The following is a 26,619-nucleotide window of genomic DNA, read 5'->3' as shown; positions in this document are numbered from 1 at the left end:
TTTCCCTTTTCCTTCCCCCTCAGATCCCCAACCACTCCTCTCTCCACTCTCCCCTCCACCTCTGTCCCTGGTCTTAGAGGACTGCAATTATAAGCCTCAGGACAAGGAAAGGAAGTCTTAGGGGAGAGGGATACTGTAGATAGAATGGACTCTGGCCTTGTGAGTTCTGAAAGTTCGAAAGGCTACGTGAGTTGTGGGACAGCCAAGCCTGTTTGGCCAGCTCAGCCCCAGACACCATCCATCTGGGATCCAGCCCAACAGTGGACTGGCCCCAAAGCCGAGATGCTCTATCCCATAAGCAAGGGAGCAACTCTGTCTGCCAGTTCCCCAGCTAATTTGGAAATGCATTTGGTAGGGGCACGTGCTTCCCATAGAATATGGCTCCTAATTCCATGGTGGGTTTCTCAGGCTCTGGATGGTCTTTGCCACCAGATGTTGCTTCAAGAACCAGGGCCACCTACTGCCTTTCCAAGAACCCAATCCCAACTTCCTCTTGTCACTTAATGAAGAAGCATTTATTACCAAGTTTCTAGTGAGCTCTGGAAACACAGAAATGGGTAAAATAGTCTCTGCCTTCTCAGAATGTATGTCCTAAGAGGGGAGACAAAGTGTGTCTAGATAGGTGCATACAAGACATATCTAGAACACATGGAAGGCCATTTTGAAGGGAGGCCTCTGGGAGGAGATGGCCCTTGAACTGTCTTTTTTTTTTTAAACCCTCACCTTCTATCTTGGAGTCAATACTGTGTATTGGCTCCAAGGCAGAAGAGTGGTAAGGGCTAGGCAATGGGGGTCAAGTGACTTGCCCAGGGTCACACTGCTAGAAAGTGTCTGAGGCCATTTGAACCTAGGACCTCCCATCTCTAGGCCTAGCTCTCAATCCACTGAGCCACCCAGCTGCCCCCCTCTTGAACTGAGTCTTAATAAAGGCTAGAGAAATGAAGAAGCTGAGGTGACAGGCAGATAATTATAGCATGGGAAACAGCCAGTACCAAAGCTCAGGGATGGGAGATGGAGCCTTTTGTGTAAAGAACAGAAAGGAAGCTAACATGACTCGCCTGTTAGGGAACCTAAGTGGTGCAGGAGATTATCAGGAAGATCTGAGTTCAAATATGGCCTTAGTCATTTACTAGCTCTATGACCCTAGGAAAGTCATTTCACCCTATTGGCCTCAGTTTCCTCATCTGTCAAGTAAGCTTCAGAAGGAAATAGCAAACCACTCTGGTGTCTTTGCCAAGAAAATCCCAAATGGCGTTATGAAGAGTCAGACCTGACCAATCAACCAAATATATGTAGGAGTTATCAAAATCTGAGAGTAAAAGAAAAATTAAGGACTGAGAATTAAAATAGGGGCAAAAATATGATGACAGACTTTCAAAATGATAAAAAAAATAAAAAAATAAGGACTAGGAGCATCTTGAACACAGTGAGTAGTCAAATTATCCTGGAAACAAAAGAGTATGGAGGCCACAAGGCCACAAGGCCAAAACAAAGGTCGGTAATTACTTGGCAGCTTTGTGAAGAATGGAGTGGAGATGGAGATGATGTTTCATCTTGAGTCTTCTGGAATTGGATCCGTCTTTTCGTGGATCATATTTCCCAACTCTTTCAAAGTTAATTACCATTATGATATTGCTGTTATTATATACATTGTTCTTCTGGTTCTGATCAATTCACTTGGCATCATTTTATACAAGTTTGACTAGATTTTTCTGAAATGGTTCCCTTGGGTTATTTCTTAAAGCACAATGGTGTTCCACAGCACCAAAATGCCATAACATCCTGTTGTTGTCCAGATGTTTGCAGTTGTGTCTGACTCTTTGTGACCCCATTTAGGGTTTTCTTGGGAAAGGTCTTGGAATGGTTTGCTATTTCCTTCTCCAGCTCATTTAACAGATGAGGAAACTGAGGCGAATAAGATTAAGTTACTTGTACAAGGTCACACAGCTAATAAGTGTCTGAGGCCAGATTTGAACTCAGGAAGAGCCTCCTTGAATCCAGGCTTAGCCCTCTATCCACTGGACCACTTAGCTGCCACCATTTCCCACCATAACATACTATTCACCACCTTAGAGAAAGGCAATGACTCAGATTCAGATGGAGACATAAATACACATTTGTGCACGAGTCTGCATGCATGGAATTTATTTAGCTTCACTCATATTTGTAGCAAGGTTTTTGTTTTTTGTTTCTGCTTTCTCAACTTTGGGCTCGGGCAAATAGTGCAGATATGAAAGTAAGAAAAAGGGTCTGATTAAGTAAAGAGAGTGGAAGGGTGAAGGGAAGATTCTAGAGGCAGGGGAATCAGTTAGGAGACTATTCCAATAGTCCAGAAAGATCTAACTTGCACAGATGATAACTGTCCTTCCGTTTCCCCTCTCTTCTCTCTTCCATTCTTTTTCTCTAACTATTTTCTCCTACTTATGGTTTTAAAAGGATATTGTTGAGGGTTTTTTTTTTTTTGACTCCAAACTACTCCCCACACCACTTCAGAACCTTAAAAAAAATCCTTGCATCTCAGAAATCAGAAGAAAGGGCCAGTCTGTTTATATTTAGCTAAGGTTATACTGGACCCCTTTAATACTATGGAAGAAATTAAGAGTGGTCCCACAAATACTAAAGGTTGGATTTTTTTTTCAACTGAACCAGCCATTTCATTGGCTGTAGGGAGCTTCTGGTGAGCAATTTCCTTCCCCAGCTCAGATCAACTTCTTCTCTGAATCTATTCCCAGGAATTCTGAGTCCTGAAAGCAAACTGATATTTTCAAACAAAATCCATATATGGAAAAATAATATCCACAAAGGTTCATTCATACTCTTGTGACAAAAGTCATCTGAGTATGTCATATCAGCTAAACAAAAATGATTAACAAAAAGCCTTTAAAGAGTACATTTGTGGTACTTCACATGCTTTATGTCATCAAGAAACATCCTCTTAATATCTTTTTCATGTTTGTTATTGGTCCAAACCTTTTTGGGGAGGCAAAATTATTGGTCAGGTTTTAATGATTAAAATGAAAAAAAAAATCAATCTCTTCTCTAATCTTTTATACCAAAGATTGATTCACTTGAACTTCCTAAAATGGCTACTCTAAGAAAAAAGGGGAAAAAAAGGAATTATAAACCTATTTTCACAAATAAATTTATTTTGTAAAACTCAGTTCAAGCCGGGGCACAATAAGGAGAACTTCATGCCCCAACATCTCTGGTAGTGGAGCTATTGGTTGGCAGCCCGCCCTGCCCTATGTGGTATGCCTGAAGGAGTCCTGATGGCTTAATCCCACCCAAATGGTAGATTTAAAGTTAGAGTTTAAACTGCCCGAGGAGGAGCAGGAGATAAGCTTAATGAAGTACTATGAATTTGTCTTGAGGGAATTGGTGGGTTGATTTCAAATTTACCAGTTAAAAGAGAGGAAGAAATGGGGAATGAGCTAATTTAGTTTTTGTTCTGTGGGCTAGTTGGGTTCATCAAACTGCTTGTCAGCTTCAGGACCCCTTTGACGTCCTAGAGCTAAGGTGCTTGAGATCATTCTCTAGCCAGCAGGACCAGAGAGGCTCAAGGGCACTAGACAAACTCCTGATCTCATTCAAGTCATTTTCACCTGCTAGGTGGATGTACAGAAGTCAGGGTTCATACATACTGGTGGCAGGAGAATCTACAAGAATGAAATTAGTCAAAATGAACATATTAGGGAAACTGTAGAAAGGGGCTGATCTGGAAGGGATACACAAAAGGCACAAGAATCTAATAAGATATACTCTGCTCCCTACCCTCCAACCCACAACTAATGACACAATTGTTGCCTGACACACCCAAAAGGGTGAATTGACTTGTCCAAGGTCACACAACTAGTGAGTGAGCTAAGGGCAGCCTATTTTCTGAGATCTTAATAGAGCTCAGCAACTCCCGGGAGGGCTAGGAGTACATTACCAATGCAGTGAATATGAGTGTCTTTATCAACAGTTAAATTGGAGGGTTAAGTACTCCTCCACTCTGGCAGCAATATCGCAGGTTCCCAGGTAGTTAAGTAAAGATGAAGTGGCTCAAAGTTTGCATGATTTTCCTAGCTATTAAGAGCTGGAATTGGAGATGCGAATCCTAGTCTGTTTCCAATGTCCATCTCTCCCTCCCTCCCTCCCTCCCTCTCTCTCTCTCTCTCTCTCTCTTTCTCTTTCTCTCTCTCTCTCTCCCTCCCTCTCCTCCCTCCACTATCTCTCTCTCTCTCTCTCTCTCTCTCTCTCTCTCTCTCTCTCTCTCTCTCTCTCTCTCTCTCTCTCTCTCTCTCCCTCCCTCTCCTCCCTCCACTATCTCTCTCTCTCTCTCTCTCTCTCTCTCTCTCTCTCTCTCTCTCTCTCTCTCTCTCTCTCCCTCCCTCTCCTCCCTCCACTATCTCTCTCTCTCTCTCTCTCTTTCTCTCTCTCTCTCTCTCTCTCTCTCTCCCTTCCTCTCCTCCCTCCACTATCTCTCTCTCTCTCTCTCTCTCTCTCTCTCTCTCTCTCTCTCTCTCTCTCTCTCTCTCTCTCCCTCCCTCTCCTCCCTCCACTATCTCTCTCTCTCTCTCTCTCTCTCTCTCTCTCTCTCTCTCTCTCCCTCCCTCTCCTCCCTCCACTATCTCTCTCTCTCTCTCTCTCTTTCTCTCTCTCTCTCTCTCTCTCTCTCCCTCCCTCCCTCTCCTCCCTCCACTATCTCTCTCTCTCTCTCTCTCTCTCTCTCTCTCTCTCTCTCTCTCTCTCTCTCTCTCTCCTCCCTCCACTATCTCTCTCTCTTATTTCCATCACCTTAACTCTTTTACCCCAATTTCTACCTTTGCCCTGTGGATTCTCTTGTTGCTACTTCAGACCATTCCTCTGTACTTTTGTCAGTCTTGCTTGAATGAATGAATGGGACCATCTGACTTCATAGCTCATTCTATGCAAGGGCTGACAGGTATGCCATGTTCATGTTCTGTATCAGGTATTGATGCCAATGCAGAAGAGGGATAAGGACTAGGCAATTAGGGTTATGTGACTTGTCCAGGGTCACACAGCTAGGAAGTGTCTAGGTCAGATCTGAGCCCAGTTCCTTCTGACTCCAGGCTTGGCTCTCTATCCACTGTGCTATCTAACTGCCCCTTAAACTCACTTTTTAAATTTTCATTTATTTATTTAAAAAAATTTACCTTCCCTCTTGCAGGCAGAAGAGTGGTAAGGGCTAGGCAATGGGGGTTAAGTGACTTGCCCAGGGTCACACAGCTGGGAAGTGTCTGAGGCCAGATTTGAACCTAGGACCTCCCATCTCTAGACTTGGCTATCAATTTACTGAGCCACCCAGCTGCCCCCAAACTCACTTTTTTTTAAAAGAAAGGTTCAAAAAGAGTAATGCCATCCCTAAACTTAATAGTAGGTCCAGTTTATCAAATTAGGTAAAGCTTTTCCTCTCTGTGCTCACAAGTTTACTTCGATTATTCACAACAAACACTGATTAGGTTATTTAATAGATGTGGACAATGGATGTTTGAAGGTTAATCAGCCAGCTACCATTATTTCTTCCTCTGTCTCTGTCTCTGTCTCTGTCTCTGTCTCTCTCTCTCTGTCTCTCTGTCTCTCTCTCTCGTTTAAACCGAAGTCAAAATTCTTTTCGACCCTCAAGTCAAACTGTTGTCTAGGATCACAGACATCAGACAAAGGCGCTGAGGACAATGTTGGTTTGGGGCATTCTGCTGCCTTTTGTTAACGTTCTGGCTGGAGGAGGTAGCTCAGCCTCAGCACCTCAGAAGGAAGCAACCAGCTGATGGTGTTTAAGAACTCATGTCCAGCAGAGGGTAGCAGCGAGCAGTGCAATGAGCTTAGAGATTAGCAGAACCGCCCAGCAGAGAAAATAAAGAGCAAAGATGTAGCACCCAGCAGAATGGCGATGCAATACAGTGGAGAAACAGCACCCCCAGCCAAGACCAGTATGATGACATCAAAATGGCCTCATCATTAGGGCTACCAAGGGGCATCCCAGTTCTATGTGGACAGTTACAGCCACTCCTAGATGTGATCCTAGAGATGCATGATACATCCCCTTCCTGAATGTTCCCTGCCATATGAGCTCCTGGTCTTGTGTTCTCTAGAGGCAGGAGAGGTACACTGGCTAGAGCATTAGGCCTAGAGTCAGAAAGCTATGCGTTTAAATTTGACCTTGGACACTGACAAACTGTATGAACCTGGGTGAGTCACTTCAGCCTCAGTTTCCTCAATTGAAAAATAAAGTTAGGCAATCATAGCACCTTCCTCCCAAGGTGAAGATCAAATGAGATTTGTGTGTGTATATATATTTATAAATATATATTTAATATATTTATATCTCATATATAAATAATTTGTTAAATTCCATATAATTAAAAGTAAATATATAAATATTTACATATTTATAATGTTATACATATATAAATATTTATATATTTAATATAATATTATAAATTTATGTAAAACCCTTACCTTCCATCTTGGAATCAATACTGTGTATTGGTTCCAAGGCAGAAGAGTGGTAAGGGCTAGGCAATGGGGGTTAAGTGACTTGCCCAAGGTCACACAGCTAGGAAATGTCTGAGGTCAGGTTTGAACCTAGTACTACCCATCTCTAGACCTGGCTCTCAAATCCACTGAGCCACCTAGCTGTCCCCATGAGATAATATTTGTAAACTATTATCTTATCACTTATCACAGTTCCTGGCACATAAAAGATGCTTAAAAATGCTTCTTTCTTTCCTTCCTTCCTTCTCTCCATACATCCCTCTCTCCCTCCCTTCCTTATTCTTTGAATGTGTCCTAATTCCAGTGGTGGTGTGTTCCTCATATATACACGGCAGATATTTTCTTTTTTACTTTATTGGCTATGATGTTTGATTAGATGTCTGATATTTTGAGAGAATAGCCAACATTTATCATGTTTTAAGTTTTGCAGAGTACCTTACAAATACAAATTTATCTGAATCTTATAACAATTTTGGGAGTTAAGTGATAATCATCCCCATTTTACAGATGAGGAAACTAAAGCCCAGGGCTATAAAGCTAGTATAGAGGAAGAATTTTGATTTAAATTTCCCTGAATCCAAGATAAGTTTACTATGTCTAACAGCCCCCATACTAATAACTACCAGCATACCCAATGTATCCTCTGACTGTCTGATAATAAGAAATACATCACTGGGAGCTCATGAACATTGTTTGTGACTTGATGCTGTCCCAAACAGTGCTTAGAGTTTTTCTTGGAATCCATGAGAGTGAGAATCCTAGAAGAGGGAGTGTGCTGGAACCAGTTTCTACTTTCTCAGGAGAGCCAATTATTAAACTTTCACTCAATCACTACAAACCAAGGCTTGATTTATTGTGAGATGCAGAAAATAATGGAGATTAAACCTCACAGTGTATCACATGTACCCCCTCCCCAAGAGCTGGTTGTTAAAATTTACCAACATACCCCAGCTAGGTACCATGTATTTATATATCTAGGTATTCCTTCCTTCCTTCCACATTATTGTTGTTAGGGGCACAGCACCCCCACAATCTGGAGAATCTGTATAAACATCCTGGTCCTCCTTTCATACCAGAGAAGAGGTCTGAATTTCCTCCTTTTTCTCCTATGGGGTGTTTGCCATACCTTGTTGTAAATTTGGGTTAAGAATTTGGTCAAGGGGGGCAGCTGGGTAGCTCAGTGGATTGAGAGTCAGCCCTAGAGACGGGAGGTCCTGGGTTCAAATCTGACCTCAGATAGTTCCTAGCTGTGTGACCCTGGGCAAGTCACTTGACCCCCATTGCCTAGCCCTTACCACTCTTCTGCCTTGGAGCCAATAAACAGTATTGACTCCAAGATAGAAGGTAAGGGTTAAAAAAAAAAAAGAATTTGGTCAAGGGCTATATGGAGATCTATGCTAACATTTCTAGCCTTTGTATATCATCTGCTGGCTTTGGCTTTCTTTTTGCAAACTTTAATGTCTTACTTATTTTAACTTTAAAAAAGAAATCGTGCATGTTGAGGGTATTAAAAGACAAAATATGTTGATGTTCTACAATACTATCCACACATTTTAGGCATTTTTGAGTTTCTAAACTTTTTTGGTGTCACCTGCTGGCCTTCATGGGTTGTCTGTGACTGTCACAAGACTCCTTCCAAATTTCTATTTACTTTCTTATTCTGGCCTCTGATATATTGAAACTGTGATAGGAAAAAGTCATGATGTGGGAGGGATACCAATATATATGTGTGTGTATACATAGATAATATACATTATTTTATAAATTATGATATATGATGCATTATATAATACACAATATGCTATATATAATATATTCTAGAATATGTTATATTATACATTATTGTGTATTATGTAACATATACTAAATATAATATACACATGTATTTCTATAAAATATGTACACAGAAACATGCACATTCGATATATAAATTAGATATATAATATGTAGACATTATATCTACACACTCAACTGTGTGTATATATATATATGCCATTAATATTTAGAATTCAATACTAAACTTTTTTTTTAAAGAAAGGGTACTCTTCTCCCTTCTAGTTGTATCTTCCAATGAAAAGCATCACTACATTGCATTTTCTTATTACTGGAAATAATCTCGAGATGGCATGTCTATTACCTCACGCTTATATTCTTTCTATTGTTGCCTAATGACACGAGCCCTCATGATACTTTTGGCTCTATTTTGACACAATTTTTTCTCACGTCCATTTGAAGCTTAAAGTGATTATTATATAGTGATGAGATAGTGATTTAATAGCTGGGAAAGCAGAGAGGCAGAAATAATGCTTTTTTGGATTTTTTTTTTCCCTTTCTGGGGCCAAAGCAAAAGACACAAGAATAATCTAAGAACGTGAGAGCTGGAAGGTGCCTCAGAGATGTGCTAGAATCAAAGGATCTTGGAGGCAGCAGGGTCTTCTCGATTTTCTGGGAAAGTGGCTAAACCCCAAGAAATAAAAGTTTCTCCAAAGCCAAGTAACTAGGAAGTAACAGAGTCAGAATTTGAATTCATGCCTTCTGGCTCCAAATTCATGGTTCTTTCCCTAACATTTCAGCCATGGCACAGCCTCTTCATAGGTTTAGACTAGAATGGGGTACGACCCCCCCCCAGCCTGTAGAATCATGCAGCTAACCAACTCAGGGGAGACACAGCAAGTTTTTGTCTTTCCTGAATCGTCCAGTTAAATTGCCTGTGTCTTTTTTTGGTGAAGAGATGCTTTATCATTCTTTTAGCATTAAGTGTTCTGTGCTTTCCAGAAGGCTGAGGTAGGGAGCAAGGAGCCTGGAGTGGTTATAAAAGCATCAATTTGAAAGGTAAAAGCCAGTGGAAATTTACTGAAAACTCCTTGACTCATTTCCAGGAACCTCTGTGGGGGACAAAGACTGGTCAAGGAAGAGATGAAGAGATGTGTGTACTTTGTAGTTCAAAAGAAAACCACACTCCCACTTTTCCATGAATCTTTCCCATGATACACTGTTCAGTTTGCTTCAGATCAGTGCATCCAGATTAAACACCTACTATGTATGCACAACCACATTCTTTGGAGAACTGGGCAGGGGGCTAACAATGTGAAAATTGTGCCTCATTTTTTAAAGTTTTGAGATGATTGTACAAGTTCTAGCAGGCCCAACAAGCTGAAAAGCCTTCAAGAATGAGCCTGGTGGTAGGCAATTTTTATGTTACATAAAAATCTAATAAATATAATATAGTCACAGATTTCTCCCTGGGTGAGTACTAGGCTGGTGCAATTAGAAAGGCTTGGCTGAGGCATTTTAGCAGGGAGGTTGCTGTCTGGTCTCACAGCAATGTAGACACAGCTGGGCGAGGAGGGAGAGGGCTCATCTCTACCACCATAAAAGGGCAAACTTTGGATTTTTCATCAGGCATCATTTATGGACACTTTGTACCTTTATCTTTTGTGGGGTTCTTTGATTTCATTCCATGCAGACACGATGCTGCTTGCCCTCAGCCCTCCTAAAAGGGCTCCATTTTCTGGCTTTCCACTGGCCTTTGGTTACCTCTGTTAATTCCTTTAGTTTCTTTGTTAACCATTACTTTCAGTCTTAATAACCATTCTAAGGCAATTGGGGTTAAATGACTCACCCAGGCTCACACAGCTAGGAAGTGTCTGAGGCCAGGTCCTTCAGATTCCAGGTCTGGCTTTCTATCTATTGAGCCACCAAGCTATTCTGAATTCCTTTAGTTTTGACCTTGGCCGTGCTTGCATCATCATGCCTTCCCTTCCCCAGCATGTACCCCTTATTAATTAATTAATTAATTATTAATGTCCCTACTTATTAATTCCTAGTAATTTCCATCATGTATCAGCTCTGACGACCTACTCCCTTCTCACCAGAGAGAACAGGAAAATAACACGAAATAGCGTGGAATAAATGTTTTCAGGAAGATGTTCTGTAGATCCAGGACTTGTCATCAGAACCCCTTCTACCTGGGTGCAGATGAAAGAACTTTTGGTCCTGGAGCAGCACAGCCAGAAACCCACATAAAGCCCTGCAGGGATGTAACACTCAGTTCTCGTCTAACAAAACATCTTAATCGCAAACTGGAAAGACATGCCCAGTGGTCCTGCCCACAGAGTACGTGCCGCCAATGATACCCACATGCCATTCCAGGGCCACTGCTGCTAGTTGCAGAATGATCACATCAAGTCTCCTTGGTTGAGTCTGTCTTCAGGAATGGGTAGAAATCCTAAAGTAATTCGCTGCAGTGGGGGCTTCTGGGGCTCCCTTCTAATGGCTCATCTGTGACCTCCTTCGTTTCTTTGCCCCAGTACCTCCTCCTTTCTTCTCAAGGTACTTTTCTTTTCTTTTTTTTAAACCCTCACCTTCTGTCTTGGAGTCAATACTGTGTATTGGCTCCAAGGCAGAAGAGTGGTAAGGGCTAGGCAATGAGGGTCAAGTGACTTGCCCAGGGTCACACAGCTGGGAAGTGTCTGAGATCAGATTTGAACCTAGGACATCCCATCTCTAGGCCTAGCTCTCAATCCACTGAGCTACCCAGCTGCCCCCTCAAGGTACTTTTCTATATCACCTTCTCCCCATTATATTGACCGGGTAGGCTCCTTGGCCTCTTTTAAAATGCATCCACCTCAGGAAAAGGTATCTCATTCGCCCTTTGTCAGTCATTTACACTTTCCCTTAGACAACTTGATAAGCTCCTTTCCTAGAGAGTGAAATCTAGTGCCTGGGGCAGAGATGAGAAAAGGATAAAGATAAGGAGAGTGGAGAGGGCAGGGGAAGGACAGTCTGGGGATTAGGAAGCCAAGTTCTGTCTCCCTGATTTTGCTTTGGGTTAGTCAGTTTTGGGTGGAGGAGCTACAAAGACAGAGCCAAGGAGACAAGTAATTCCACTTCTAGAAGCAAAATAGGAAATTTGTAAGCTTATTAGTAAACAAGAGAAGAAAGAAGAAAGGAGAACATTCTACCCACTTTCAAGATTACTTGTCTTGAAATCCAATTTGAATACAAAAGTGTGTAGGTTTGTGAGAGCTTCTGCTGGTGTTTCTTTAGCATCCACTATCTTGGAGTCTGGAGGCTCCAATTCAAAGTGAAATTTAAAAATACATAAATGATTCCACTTTCTGGCATAGTATATAGCAATAATATGATTGGCATAAGAAAGTGACCTGAAAAACTTCAATTCTTCATTTTCAATATATCTGAACCCAGACATAAGGCAAAAGTTAATTTTGAACAAAATGTATTTAGAGATCATTTTAACATACATAATATATAACATAATATAATATAACATAACATAATACAGAAAGTCTTAATCAATTCAGTGTATTGGATCCAAGGTAGAGGAGGCTTAAAGAACAGACCATGGGGGTTAAGTGACTTGCCCAGGGTTGCACAGCTAAGAAGTGTCTGAGGTCAGATTTGAACCCAGGTCCTCCTGACTTCCAGGCCTGGCACTCTATCCACTGTGCTACCTAATTGCCTGGATTTTATTTGTTATTAAACAGTATCTATTCAAGTAAAAGGAGGCTGGTCTCAATATTCACACTTAAAAAACTGAGCAGATAAGGGGGCACCTGGGTAGCTCAGTGGATTGAGAGCTAGGCCTAGAGATGGGATGTCCTAGGTTCAAAATATGACCTCAGACATTTCCCAGCTGTGTAACCCTGGGCAAGTCACTTGACCCCCATTGCCTAGCCCTTACCACTCTTCTGCCTTGGAGCCAATACACAGTATTGACTCCAAGATGGAAGGTAAGGGTTTAAAAACAAACAAAACAAAAAACCAAAACTAAGCAGATGAAAAAACCTATGGCCCAGACTATGACATACACCTAGATAGGCAGTCAACTGAGCTCATCTGTAGTTCTTTATCCATCTCTGTTCCTGGATAGATATTGCAGATGGACAGTAAAATAGGCTAAGAATTGAAAGCAGAGGAGACAGCTGGATAACATTTAGGAAGTGGTAAAGGCCTGTCGGTGGGCTGCTGTCCATCCCTCTAACACCCATATTTTTCTAGTGATGAATCCCATAATGCCATTAAAATTTCAGGTCACCCAAAGAATGATGGAGAGGCTGGCTGTAGCATGTTACCCATAATGACATCCACAATAAAGAGATGTAAAAGATCTCATCAAGGCTATATGTATGAGCAGCAGCCCAGGAGGCTGGCCAGCCAGGGCTTAAGAATGAAAGATAACGAATACCTGGAGTGCTGCTGCCTCTGAGATATTAAAAGAACTCCAGAACAGAAGGAAGATCCTTTACAAAGAGTTATGTGATGTTGGCTTGACATAAGGAAAAATGCCTTAATCATGAGCATGGTCCCCAAATGGAATGGCGTCGCACTGGCTTCTCTCAGGCTCCTCCTCACTGGAGGGCTTCAAGCAAAGGCTGGAGGAGGATGTAGTAAGTCTGTTATAGAATGGGGCTCTCTTTTCAGGTAGGGGTTAGGTGTCCTCTCCAACTCTGAAATTCTGTGATTTAGGGAATTATAGAAAGATAGGGAAAAAGGATTAACTGGTGTGGGAAAGTGTGGCAGTCTGCTGTGGTCACTGTACCCACAAGATCACAAACCATTCAACATTGATTTTAATATTTGATGTGATTATAATGACGGAGTTCGTTTTTTAAAAGTAGGGTTCGGCATAAAGAAGCTGTGGGCTTAGTTTACTATATATAACTGTTGTTTGCAAGGAGCAAATGCTAACGAGACACCACCTTGGTGACTAAAGGACCATGGGCTGGGGATAACAGGCAATTTGTGCTACTTTGGGAAGGCTGTTTATTATTCATCTCAATTCATATTATTATTATTAAGTCAACCCCAACAAAAGATTGATCTAACTCTTCATGGGAGAAAAACAAAATGGAAGAAACAAAGTCCACATTTCTTAGAGGATAGTATGCAGTCCCTTTCTGAACTGTGTGGGTGTCTCCAAAATACCCATTGTTGTGCAGTTGTGTCCAGCTCTTTATGACTCCATTTGGGGTTTTCCAGACAAAAGTACTGTAATAGTTTGCCATTCCTTCTCCAGCTCATTTTACAGATGAGGAAACTGAGGCAATCAGGGTGAAGTGACTTGTTAGGGATCGGAAGTATCTGAGGCCAGATTTGAACTTAGGAAGATGAGGCTCCCTAACTGCAGTCTTGGCACTCTAGGCACTATGGTGCCACCTCGCTGTCCTAAAATACCTAGAGCTCTTGGGGGGAAAAGGTTGATTTCCTTGCTTAGATAATGAAAAATAATCAAGAATGTTTCTCAGATAATGAAACAAAAGTCATCAAGAATGTTTCTCAAATATAAAAATTATAAACAAGGCAAGATTTTTTTGGTCTGGGGGAAATATTTTCCTAAAGAATAAAGGGAAAAGTAAGTATCCTGTTTACTTCCTCTGAAATGGGCTGGTAATAAACTAGAATAACAAAAACACATTTGTAAGGAAACTGATACATATCGGCTAGAAAGGACTGAAAAGTGGACCCTTCAGAGCCTTCCTTTCTACAACAGATATTTCTAGATGGCAAAGTGAATTTTTGCAAACTGGATTACACTGGAAGTGCACTGGGGACTCCAATCATGAAGGTTTTCATGAAGTGATGAATATACCCCCAGCTTAGATTTTATGCAAAATTGTATTTTTCCACCTACACATTGTCATCTATCATTATTGATTGTTTCCACACTAGGCAAAACAACTTGCTACTGTGTAAGACCAATGTTGCAATCTGTATGTCAGGCAATTAGTGCCACAATGTAACAGGTTTTTGTTTTGTTTAGTTTTACAATAGTCAGGTTTGTTGACAATATATTCATAGCATTGTTGCAAAACAATACTGAATTAGGGTAATGGAACGCAGGGCATGATTGCAGCATAGTTGCCTGATTGGGGGAGGGTCCCGCCACACCTGTAATGCTTTTACGATATTTTTATAGATTTTGTTCTCTGTTTTAATTCTTTGTATCTCTGCCCTCTTCAACCGTATAATTTCATTATCGGGCGCTTCCTTTGGCAAAGTGACAAGCTCAGATTCTCTAGTCTATCAACACCGGCTTTAAAGCAATCAAAAGATAATTTAAATGATCCATCCATAAACCATGTCAGATAAAAGAGTGAGAGATGAATTCTAATTCAATCCAGGAAGCATATTTTCATTTCTTGACATTTAAAAAATTTACCTGCGAGGTATTCTATGACAGCTGCCATGTAGACGGGAGCTCCGACGCTTATTCGGTATTTGAATGTTCCTTTCTTCAGGTATCTCATCATTCTCCCCACTGGGAAAATGACACCCGCTCTGGCTGAGCGGGACAGTTTGGACATTTTCTTCTTCCCACTTCTGCCCGACATCTTGCTGCCGTTTTCCTCTCAGTTTGCTGACACAAGAGTCCTCTGTCGTACTGACCACAGTGCTGTAGAAGCAAAGAGAAGGAGGATTGAGGGCACAAAGAGCTCGAAAGCAGGGGCTCTCCCCTTTTTTGGATCGATCACGGACCTTTTTAGCTGTCCGCTGGGGCTTACAGACCCCTTCTCAGGATCATGGTTTTAAATGCATAAAATAAAACACACTGAATTACAAAGGGAACCAATTCCATGAAAACAGTTATCAAAATAGGTGTTAAACCCCACGAGTTTAGGGGCTCCAGATTAAGAACCCCTGTTGTCTCTTTACATCCCACACTCCAGGGTCCAGCCCAGCCAGATTAAAACGAAATTGAGAAAATTTTAACAAAATAAAATAAAACAAAACAGACAAAGTTAATATAGATGGTTTTCTAATCAACACGCAGCCCACCGGGATCCATATTTGAGCCTGACAGCTTCGGGTGGAAGACAATGCTGGGGCTTTGTGCAAAGCCCGGCCAAAGGACCAAGGTAGCTGAACAGCTGATTTGACAACAAAATGGAGTCTGCCAGCTGCTGAAGCAGGGCACGGAGGGGGGTGCAGTGCAGTGAGAAGGCTTAGCATGATGAGAGAGAGCTTTAGCCCAAGGCTTGCAGCCCCATCGACAAGCATCCACATGGCCTGAATCAATGGCAGGAAGAAGGGAGAAATGCAGCAGGAAAGGACATCGTCTTTCTCCAAGCATCTCTACTCTTTTTCTATATACTTTTGATTTTTAAAAATAAATATCCTGTAGTTCGTAGGATGATGACTTTTAAAAACGATTGCTTTGAAAAAATGTGACTCTTGGAGATGATACACATTTACTGAATAAAAACCCGTTCCAGCCCTACGCTAGGATATTACTTATGAAGATAGCAATAGATCAGAAGGGAGCAGTTTTACTGGATACCCTCACGCAGGGTAAGCAAATAGTATGATGGAAGGGCACCTATTCCTGTCATTTAACATACTGTAAGCACCTGCACCTTAGATCCCGGAGGCCCTAATGGGCTTGCCAAGGAAGGATGACCTCTGAGAAAACATCAAAATCTCATTGCAAAAGAGGTGGATTTTCTGCACAATTGCTGCAAAAGCCAGGTATGTAAACACTATTATTCATGGGAGTCAAGCATCTTGAAAATAAAAACAAATCATGTGCTTATAGGCAAAGTCTCCGCAGGAACTGGGATTTACATAGTGAATTTTAACATGCTAGACGGGCTTAGAACACATTGTTAGGTTGGCTACTGTGATAATGAATGGAATCTTGTTTAGGGTTAATAAATCTTTGCAGGAGTGGGGAAAGAAAAGAACTGAGGTTTTCTTTAGTGATGTGTTAATGACTTCAAGAAATTGCTCATATGGATAGTGGCATTTCAGATGACCACCCATAAACAATAACTAAAAACATCATATGAACAATTAATATTGCATATTAGACAAACAATGAAAGAACAAATAATAAGAATGATGATGATAGTTGATATTTACATAATTTTGCATCATCTTAAAATTAAAAAAATTTCTAGAGCCCTTACCTCCTTTTTTTGTGATTTGAAAAAATTTTTAATTAATTAATTTAGAAGATTTTCCCATAGTTACATGAATCATGTTCTTTCCCTCCCCTCTCCCACCCCCTCCTGTAGCCAATTTGCTATTCCACTGAGTTTTACATGTGTCATTGATCAAGACCTATTTCCATATTATTGATATTTGCACTAGGGTGATCAGTGATCAAGCAGTTGTTTTTCTTCTGTGTTTCTACTCCCACGGTTCTTTCTCTGGATATGAACAGCATTCCTCATAAGTCCCTCAGAATTGTCCTGGATCATTGCATTGTAAAGCCCTTACCTTCTGACTTAGTATTAATTATTTTTTAAACCCCTACCTTTTGTCTTAGAATTAATACTAAGTATTGACTCTAAGGTAGAAGAGTGGTAAAAGCTAGGCAGCTGAGATTAAGTGGCTTACCCTGGGTCACACAGCTAGGAAATGTCTGAGGCGGTGCTCTATTCATTGTGCCACCTAGCTGCCCTGCTTTGCATCATCTTGTGTGATTCTCCCAACAACCCCATGAGGTAAGGGGGAAGCTGTGGCATGGTATAGAAAGAGCATTGGAGTGAGAGGTTCAAATTCTATCTTTAGTACCTAGTATCTTTGTACTGCTGGGCAATTCAACCTAACCTTTCTGTACCTTACTTTCTTCATCCTTAAAATGCAGTTGCAATAAAATTTCTGTGAGCAGTGGTAGCTGTTAAAGGCTGGTCCTCAGCTGAGAGTCCTAGTCTATCACTAGGTCTGCACCGGAAGCCTTTCTAGCTTGTTAGGGCCAGTGAAAAGAAGTACACTTGGCCTAGGCTTCAGAATCCTAGCTAGGTTCACCTTTGTATGATAATGAGGCATGGGGATCTGGACTGGGGGGGGGGGGGAGAGAGTTAGGCCTTTTAACCCTTTAAACACTTGAAAGGAACATCGTGATAGGGGAATTATTGCAACGTTGTTGAAATGGTACAGCATGAAGTATAAGAAGGACTCACTAACTTTCTTGTTTTGTAGGCATTTTGCTATCTACAGTTGCACAGGTTGTGAAGGTTGGGTTTTTCCAACTAGTGGCAAATAGCATCCCCAATTTTTAGACTCTCACAAAGGGGACTGAGGACTGGGCAGTGCATAATTGGAAATCTTGTGCTTTTGAACTACATTTCCCAGGAGCCCACTGACTTCCTGTTGATATGTGCTGACCTAGACAGGAGAATAAATAGGATGGTCTTTTGTGGCTAGCTCTCTTTGCTTCCTGGGTTGTGACTTTGGTGGAGTGGGCTATATGGACAAGTAGATTAGCCTTGGGCATGTGGTTTTATTTTGTTACCTTTTTATTTTGTTATTTCTAGTGATTATTAATCAATCTTATAAAATATAATATTTTAAATTATTGTAGATTAATTTTAACTTTTACAATGATGGCGACCATGAAGAGTTTTTTTGTGAGTGATACAAGGGGCTTAGTGACTTTTACAGAAGTGATCCTTCTTCAACCTGGCTGCTTCCCACATGGAATGAAGAGTTAACTAGGGGAGCTCGTAGCTGGGTCCTGGGATGCTTTGCTCACTCTGTGTGTTCCTTCTTGGGAAGGTGGCCAAACATGGTTCTCAAGATGCACACGTCCAGGCTTTTAAGTTCAAAAGGTCTAAGTGTCCTGAGGTCACTGAGAAGAGTGACTGGTTATAGCAGAGGCCCGAGCAGTTGACTACAAAGTGATTAGTGGAAAATGCAGAAGGGTTTGGAGTTGAATGACAGGGTAAAACTGAGATGGGAAATGCAAAATTCAGCAGTCTCATCAGTGTCTTAGATGATATAATTTAAATATTAGTCTGGGGGCAGTTAGGTGAATAGAGACAAAGGCCTGGAAATGGGAGGTCCTGGGTTCAAATATGACCTAAGACACTTCCTAGCTATGTGACTTTGGGCAAGTCACTTAACTTCCATTGCCTAGCCCTTACTGTTCTTCTGCCTTGGAACCAGTACCCCGTGTATTGATTTTAAGATGGAAGGTAAGAGTTTAAAAAAATATTAGTCTTCCCAAAGACTGTAACAATAGCTATATGCTAAATGACTAAATTCTGTTTTAAGTTGTTCTGTCAATATGAAGGATGAACCTCTTATGTTTCATATTCCTTTTATATAAAGAAATAAAATACCTGTTCTAATCCTGATTTATTTGGAACATTGAGAATCTTTTTAACTGTCCAATATTTTGGGGAAATCCTAGACTGATGAATCATAACCTAAACTATAAATAAATCAGAGTAAGGTTTCACTGGGATAGGAGATTTAAGTTTGATGAATGTGAGAAAAGGGAACCTCATTAATTGTCTTAATTAGAGGCAGGCATTGAGAGCCAGGCCCAAAGAGAGGAGGTCCTGGGTTTGAATATGGCCTCAGACCCTTTCTAGCTATGTGACCCTGGGCAAGTCATTTCCCCAGTTGCCTAGTCTTTACACTCTTCTTCCTTGGAACCTATACTTAGTATCTCGTAGCTCTTCTAAGAGAGAGGCTAAGGGTTTAAAGAAAACCAGAGTAGCTAAATTGTTCACAGTTGATTAGCATTAGGTTATGTACTTATTTGTATAAGTTCCTTTTTTTATTGTTGTTGAAACCTTTACCTTCCATCTTAGACTCAATACTGTGTATTGGCTCCAAGGCAGAAGAGTGGTAAGGGCTAGGCAATGGGAGTTAAGTGACTTGCCCAGGGTCACATAGCTAGGAAGTGTCTGAGGCCAAATTTGAACCCAGGACCTCTCATCTATGGGTCTGACTCTCAATCCACTGAGCCACCCAGCTGCCCCCTTATGTGTAGAAGTTCTCATGACTCTCCATTGCCTGTTGGGCCACTGATCATTTTGATTCTTGGGTGATAATGGTGTTCGATGACTCAGAATCATTTACTATCACTAGAAGTCTATCTATGTTCAAAAAGCCGGATTTTTTTTTGGGGGGGGGGAGTGGTCGTACGGGATTCTTTAAGTGCTATAGGATGTGGCAAATGCAATGCAGCTTACTCTCCTCTCCCAGTTCAATTTGGAGCCTAGTCCACTGTTGTTCACTAGCTGGTTAAGATTTATACATTCATGGACTAATTCAACGGGCTGTTCATTTGACTACATGTCAGTCTGGACATCTGGCCAGTTTTGTGCTGCGGTCTATAAGGACAAGATCTTGTGGGTGGTTCTAGATTCCATTTCAGAGGTGCCCCAGTATTCCAAGACTTGATGAAATCAGCATAATGTCATCTATAAACAGGCACTTTTGGAGGATCTCACCATCTACAGGCAACCTCTTTTTCATTTGAAATCTACACTGTGCATCCTCCATGAGAATGGCAAACAATTTAGGCAAAGGTATAGCATTTTTCTTAGGGCATCTGGGTGGCACAGCGGAGAGTCAGGAGGTCTTCAAATGTGCCCTTAGACACTGGCTGTGCGACCCTGGGCAAGTCACTTTACCCTGTTTGCCTCAGTTTCCTCATCAGTAAAATGAACTGGAAGAGGAAATGGTAAACCACTCCTGTATCTTTGCCAAGAAATCTCCAAATGGAGTCATGAAGAATAGAAAATGACTGAACAACAATATGTCACTGTTTTATGCTGTCCTCAACAGTGATAATCAAAGGTTGCCAAACAAAGTCCTTTATAAAAGTCCTGCACTGATGCTTTATCAGAGGTGATTCTGGGTTCTTGGAAACTACCTTAGCAAGTGATGAGCTCAGGCCTGTGCTATCATGCTAGAAAGGTTAAAAAACAAACATCCTTTACCTACCATCTTAGAATCAATACTAAGTATTGCTTCCAAGGCAGGAAAGTGATAAGAGGGAGGCAACTGGGGTTAAGTGAATTGCCCAGGGTCACACAGCTAGGAAGTCTCTGAGGCCTCTGGGTTAAAAAACCCAGGACCTCCCATCTCTGGGTCTGGCTCTCTATCCACTGAGCCACCTAGATGTCTCTTAGAAAGGCTTTGAGCCCAGACTCAGGAAAAGACTATGTATGCTTAAGACAGTAGCAAAAAAAAGGGTTTTTTAAACCCTCACCTTCCGTCTTGGAGTCAATACTATGTATTGGCTCCAAGGCAGAAGAGTGGTAAGGGCTAGGCAATGGGGGTCAAGTGACTTGCCCAGGGTCACACAGCAGTAGCAAGTCTTTTTTTTTTTTAACCCTTACCTTCCTTCTTGGAATCTATACTGTGTATTGGCTCCAAGGCAGAAGAGTGGTAAGGGCTAGGCAATGGGGGTCAAGTGACTTGCCCAGGGTCACACAGCTAGGAAGTGGCTGAGGCCAGATTTGAACCTAGGACCTCCCGTCTCTAGGCCTGGTTCTCAATCCACTGAGCTACCCAGCTGCCCCCAGTAGCAAGTCTTTTTTTTTTTTTTAAAAACCCCTACCTTCTGTCTTGGAGTCAATACTGGGTATTGGCTCCAAGGCAGAAGAGTGGTAAGGGCTAGGCAATGGGGGTCAAGTGACTTGCCCAGGGTCACACAGCTAGGAAGTGTCTGAGGCCAGATTTGAACCTAGGACCTCCCATCTCTAGGCTTGGTTCTCAATCCACTGAGCTACCCAGCTGCCCCCCCCCCCCAGTAGCAAGTCTTAAAAGGCTTGTCACCAGTATTTAGCAAAGCCAAATAAGGAAAGATCCCACAACATTACAGTATTTGTCAATAAGGCAAGATGTAAGGCGGAATATCATTATCTCAGAAACTTTTACTTTTTGCAACATATCCTCTTTCATTCCTTTCTCTCCCTCCCCATCTTGGACTTTTAGTCTGAATGTGGAGGGAATGGATTCTTCTTCTTCTTCCATTTTAGGAGAAGCCTATCTTGATCTCCCTTAATTCAAGTCCTTTCCTTCTCTTGATTATCTTCAGTTTCTCCTGTGTGTGTGTGTGTGTGTGTGTGTGTGTGTGTGTGTGTGTATGTATGTGTATAGCTTGCTTGTAAGTAATTATTTGTAAATTGTCCTCTCCCATTTGATTGTGGGATTCTTGAGAGAAAAAGCTATTTCCCCCTTTACTTTGTATCTCCAGTGTTCAGCACAATGCGTGGCATATTTTATTTATTATAATTATGCTTTATTAATTTATTTTAATTATTAGTTATATTAATTATTATATTATTTATAGTATAATTATAATTTATTTATTATAATTCTATCTATCAATAAATGCTTGCTAGCTTGAGTTTGGCTCTGAATCGCACTCTTTGTTATGCTAGCCTTATGGAGTGGAGAAATATATGTTAAAGGTAATTCTTAAGACAAGAAAAAATCAATCATCAAATATTTATTTAATACCTCCTATTTGTGAAGTATTAGGTTAGGTCTTTGGAATATATAACTAGGTTTCTGTCAAGGAAAGTGGCAGAATTTTCATTATTTAATGCACACAAAATTATACTGAACTAAATAGGAAAGAAATTATTACTAAGGCTGGTCAAATTGAAACCTAATTATAAGACCTTTTCTGCTGCCAACTTTCTGTAACTAAAGTCATCATGAATTAGCAATGAATGAAGCTATGTTTAGGAAACACATCATCATATAAAATTTACAGAGCGTCTACTGTGTAAAATAGTATTTAGACACTAAACGCACACCCACAAATATAAGATCCAGTCCCCTGCCCTTAAAGATCTAACACAGCCATGGAAATATGAGGAAGGACCACATGCTGCTAAGAAGGGTTTTGATCTCCTCCCCCAGGAGGCAGTCAGGTACAGTGGAGATGGCAGCCAGCTCCTAGTTAAGAGATCTGAGACTTAGTGTTGGCTCAATGATTAACTTTATAACCCTGGGCAAATGAAATTCGCTTAGCCTCAGTTTCTTTATGTTTGGATAATCTCCAAAGCCCCTTCCAGCTCTAAAATGCTGGGATTCTTTGAAATCCATTCACATGCTAGTTTCTAGACGGCACAGCCCTCCTTTTAATGGATCCAACTCTGAGGTTCTAGATTCTATTACATTAGTAATACTGACTGCAACATCATCATCTCAGTTCCTCATTGGAAAAGGAAGTTAGATTGAAGAAGGAGGCTGCCAAGGAAATCTCTCCTTGGTAGGTAACAGACCAATGGGGGTGGGGGGGGGAGGGGGGAGGTGTTCATGTATGGCACAAGCACACAATAAATGATTCCAATCTCCTGTCCAGCTGAAGAAATGCTGCATGGAATAGGAAAAGATTCTCTCTCATGCAAAGAGGAAAATGAAGAGTTACAACATAGTTGATGGGAGTAAGGAATACCGCAATCTTTAGGATTCCTTGGATTAGTAGTAAGTGGCTACAAATAGGGGTCTTTGTTGTTGTTGTTTTAAACCCTTACCTTCCGTCTTGGAGTCAGTCCTGTGTATTGGCTCCCAGGCAGAAGAGTGGTAAGGGCTAGGCAATGGGGGTCAAGTGACTTGCCCAGGGTCACACAGCTGGGAAGTGTCTGAGGTCAGATTTGAACCCAGGACTTCCCATCTCTAGGCATGACTCTTAATCCACTGAGCCACCCAGCTGCCCCCTAAATGGGAGTCTGGCTAGTGTAGTTAACAGCAAGGCCACAAGTATCACACTGTAGCTTCACCTTCCCTAGGACTTGGGTGGGTCTGATACTTTGAAGCATTGTAAGTGACAGAAGACAGAAAAGATTCATCTTAAAGCAAATTAAGAAGGGCTGGAGTTAGACTAAACAGTGACGGTGTCCTTGTTCACCAGTTTTGAGTTATGTCTGGCTCTTTGTGACCCCATTTGGAATGTTGTCAGCAAAGATACTGGAGTGGTTGGCCATTTTCTTCCCCAGTTCATTTTACAAATGGGGAAACTGAGGCACATGGGATTAAGTGTCTTGCCCAGGGACTCCCAAACCATCTAGGATTATAACTTGTCATGCCCTTCTTTAAATATATATATATATATATATATATATATATATATATATATATATATAAAACAATGTAAAACACAGTGGAATTGTGCTTCAGCTATGGGAGGGGGTTGGGGAGAGGGGATGGAAAGAACATGAATCTTGTAACCATGGAAAAATATTCTAAATCAACTAATGAAATAAAATCCCCCCAATATATATATATATATAACAAAATTAATGATTAACAATTATTTTTATTATGCTATGTCAACAGTTACATTTCTATAGGAAAAGCATAGTGGAGTTAAGCATATATTGAATATTCTGATTCAGTTCTACATGTTGGAAAAAGCTCATTGATCTATCAGTCCCTGCCGCCACATGTAGGTACCGCTGTGCCCCTGAGGGCCCTCTTCCAGATAAATGGCCAACATAGTGCTTCAGAGCACAGTACCTGCATGGCCAGTCTGACCAACCTCAAATATACTATTATGGCAAGTGTTATTAGGAGACACGGGAAAATTATAGTAAAGCCCTGGCTAGGTGAATGAAGAATGGAAACGAGCACAAAGAAATATAGATATGCTGGAAAGAGGGATCGAATCCGTTCAGTGACCTTCAAGGGGGGGTATTTGACTTGTTACACCATGCTAAAGTTTTACTGTATTGAGTGATGCATTGTTTGCTAAAGCTGGGCATCAGCTGGGTTGGAAATGTTTTCATTTACAGAGTTTTTCAACATAATAAAATTAGATTTCTCTAGAAATATCATGAGAGATAGCGGAGCTGCCATCAGTCAGGCTATATCCACTGAGCCACCCAGCTGCCCTTGGATGAACTTTTAAGTTGCTTTTAGCTCTTCTGGACTGAGTATGAGGCGACTGGACTTACCAACAACAAAACCGTACGTAGTTTAGTCGCCCTGAATTAGAGAAAAAGCCAAGGGAAAAAAGTCACGGAGGAGAAGTAATTTTTCATTGACCATTTTAACAAAAACAATTTTAGGTAAATTGGTGGCTTAACCAAGGAATGGCTATAGCTGGAAGAGAATTGATAGGAAGTGTGCATTCTGTCACAAATGGGCCACACTGGGTGACAATGTTCATTAAGTACCATCTGTGCCCCTTAGGGGATGGTGGTGGTACGTGCCGTCCTTAATAGTGAAAATGAACAATTTAGAATAATGGAAGATCCATCAACTTTCTTAGCAAGATGTATGAGTATAAAAGAGGTTCACATTCCTATCTGCATGGCCAATATGGCTGAGAAAGAACACATTTTATATTAAAATGGTCCCTTTGATAGGTAAGGGGACAGGGAAAATGGGACAAAGAGAAGATTCTGAATAACTCTGCTCATTTAGGCTAGCTTCTGTTACGTTTAAAGAGCTATCTGGCTGTTTTTAGACTCATTTCTCTATTAACAAAAATACGCTAATTTATTTTTTAAGTATTAAAATGGATAAAGGACTGAATACAAAAATACTAATTTATATTTTAGAGAATGGAAATAAAAGTGAATTAGAGGAAATTCTTCAATGCGATGGGTGGATGGATTCTCTATAGAGGATTTTGTGGAAACAAGAATTGCCTGAGATGAGAATTCACAGATGGGTTGCAGTCAGTCCCAGTGAAGGGAATACGCAGTCTTATTAGGTCACAGGTGCACTGAAGTGCACCCACCAAAAGCCACCCAGCAAAAAGACCCTCTAGAAAACTCTGAATGATCCCAATTTTTGACCACGACGTATCCCTAGCACTTTTCACAGGACTTGGCACAAATTAATAATAAATGCTTTTTCATCCATCCATCCATTCATTTATTCATCCATTCATCCTTCACACAGCTGCCAAAGCGAATTTCCTTAAAAGCCCATCTGATCACGTCGTTCCCCTGCTCAATAAACTCCAGTTGACTCTCTATTACTTCTAGGATCAAATATAAAATCTTCTGTTTAGCTTTTAAAGCCCATCATAACGTGGCCCCAAACCTTCCTTTCCAGCCTTACTGGATGTTTTTCGCCCTCTTTTCACTCTGCTACCCAACGGAAGCAGCCTCCTTTCCATTCCTTGCTCACCAGACTCCATCTTCTTCCTTCTCCAAAGCCTCTACGCTGGCCATCCCCCAGGCTTGGACTATGCCCTCCCTGCATCTCTGCCTCATATAGTCCTTCTCTTCCTAAAAGAAATTGCTCAAGCACCATCTCCTTATGAAGCCTTTCCTGATTCCCCAACACCAAATACCTTGTAAGTGAACTACTTTTATTTATCTCTTTATGTTTATTCTGCATCTACATATACACACGTGTGTAGTCATATATTCATGATCCATAAAAGTGTTCATATATATCAACATGAATATATGTTAGTTAGTCAGTCACTAAACATTTATTAAGCACCTACTATGTGCCAGAAACTGTACTGAATGCTGGTAAGAAATACTGGTATATAAGTTCCTTGAGAGTAGGGCTTCTTTCATTGAATTTGTATCTCAATGCCTAATTATAGTTCCTGGTGCACTGTGGATGAGCTTCATAAATGCTTGTTTATCAAATGATTGACTGACTAATTGATCATGGAGGTTTGTTATTGCTTAAAAGACAGGGTAACAAAGAGATGAAGTTAATTATGTTATAGGATGATTGCTTGAAGGCCCTTTTATGAATTCTTTTTCAAAACTTTTAAATCTTTATCTTGTATCTTAGAATTGATACCAGGTGATTGGTTCCAAGGGAGAAGAGTGGTAATGCCTGGGCAGTTGATATTAATTGACCTTCCTAGGGTCACACATCTAGCAAGTATCTGAGGTCATATTTGAACCTAGGATGGGCTGTCTCTAGTTTTGCAGCCACCAGCTGCCCCAGTGAATTCTTTTTAAGAAGAAAAATTATGCCAACTGAAAAGCTTCCATATATGTACTTTGAAATCTAGAAATATCGTGTCCTCATCATTTCTAGTGTTGACAAATTCCTCATAATCCTTAGAGTTGCTGATAAAAGAGTGATTTCTGGGGACATATAAACCCACTTAAAATAATATAATACCATATACATACAATCACACTTAATGCCTCTAAGTGAAACAGTCGATAGAGTGCCAGGCTTGGAGTCAGGAAGACTCATCTTTGTGAATTCAAACCCATCCATAGATGCTTACCAGCTGCGTGACCCTGGACAAGTCACTTCACCCTATTTGCCTCAGCTCCTGATCTGTAAAATGGGCCGGAGAAGGAAGTGGAAAACCACTGTAGTATTTTTGTCAAGAAAACCCCAGGGGGCAGCTGGGTAGCTCAGTGGATTGAGAGCCAGGCCTAGAGATGGGAGGTCTTGGGTTCAAAT

At 41.0% G+C, this 26,619-nt stretch overlaps 1 protein-coding gene across 1 annotated transcript in view; it reads right to left on the bottom strand.

Moving 5' to 3' along the window:
- The window catches only part of LOC100022929 (core histone macro-H2A.2), a 66,261-nt gene that overhangs the window by 19,300 nt on the left and 20,342 nt on the right, over nucleotides 1–26,619 (bottom strand). Inside the window, exon 2 of the mRNA XM_056796542.1 lies at nucleotides 14,681–14,914. Within this exon, the coding sequence (XP_056652520.1) occupies nucleotides 14,681–14,852 (172 nt within the window). The 5' untranslated portion in view covers nucleotides 14,853–14,914. The remainder of the gene's footprint in view (nucleotides 1–14,680; nucleotides 14,915–26,619) is intronic.

Source organism: Monodelphis domestica, chromosome 1 (assembly GCF_027887165.1).
Source record: "Monodelphis domestica isolate mMonDom1 chromosome 1, mMonDom1.pri, whole genome shotgun sequence".
Lineage (NCBI taxonomy): Eukaryota > Metazoa > Chordata > Mammalia > Didelphimorphia > Didelphidae > Monodelphis > Monodelphis domestica.
This window is presented reverse-complemented; position numbering and strand designations above follow the sequence as displayed.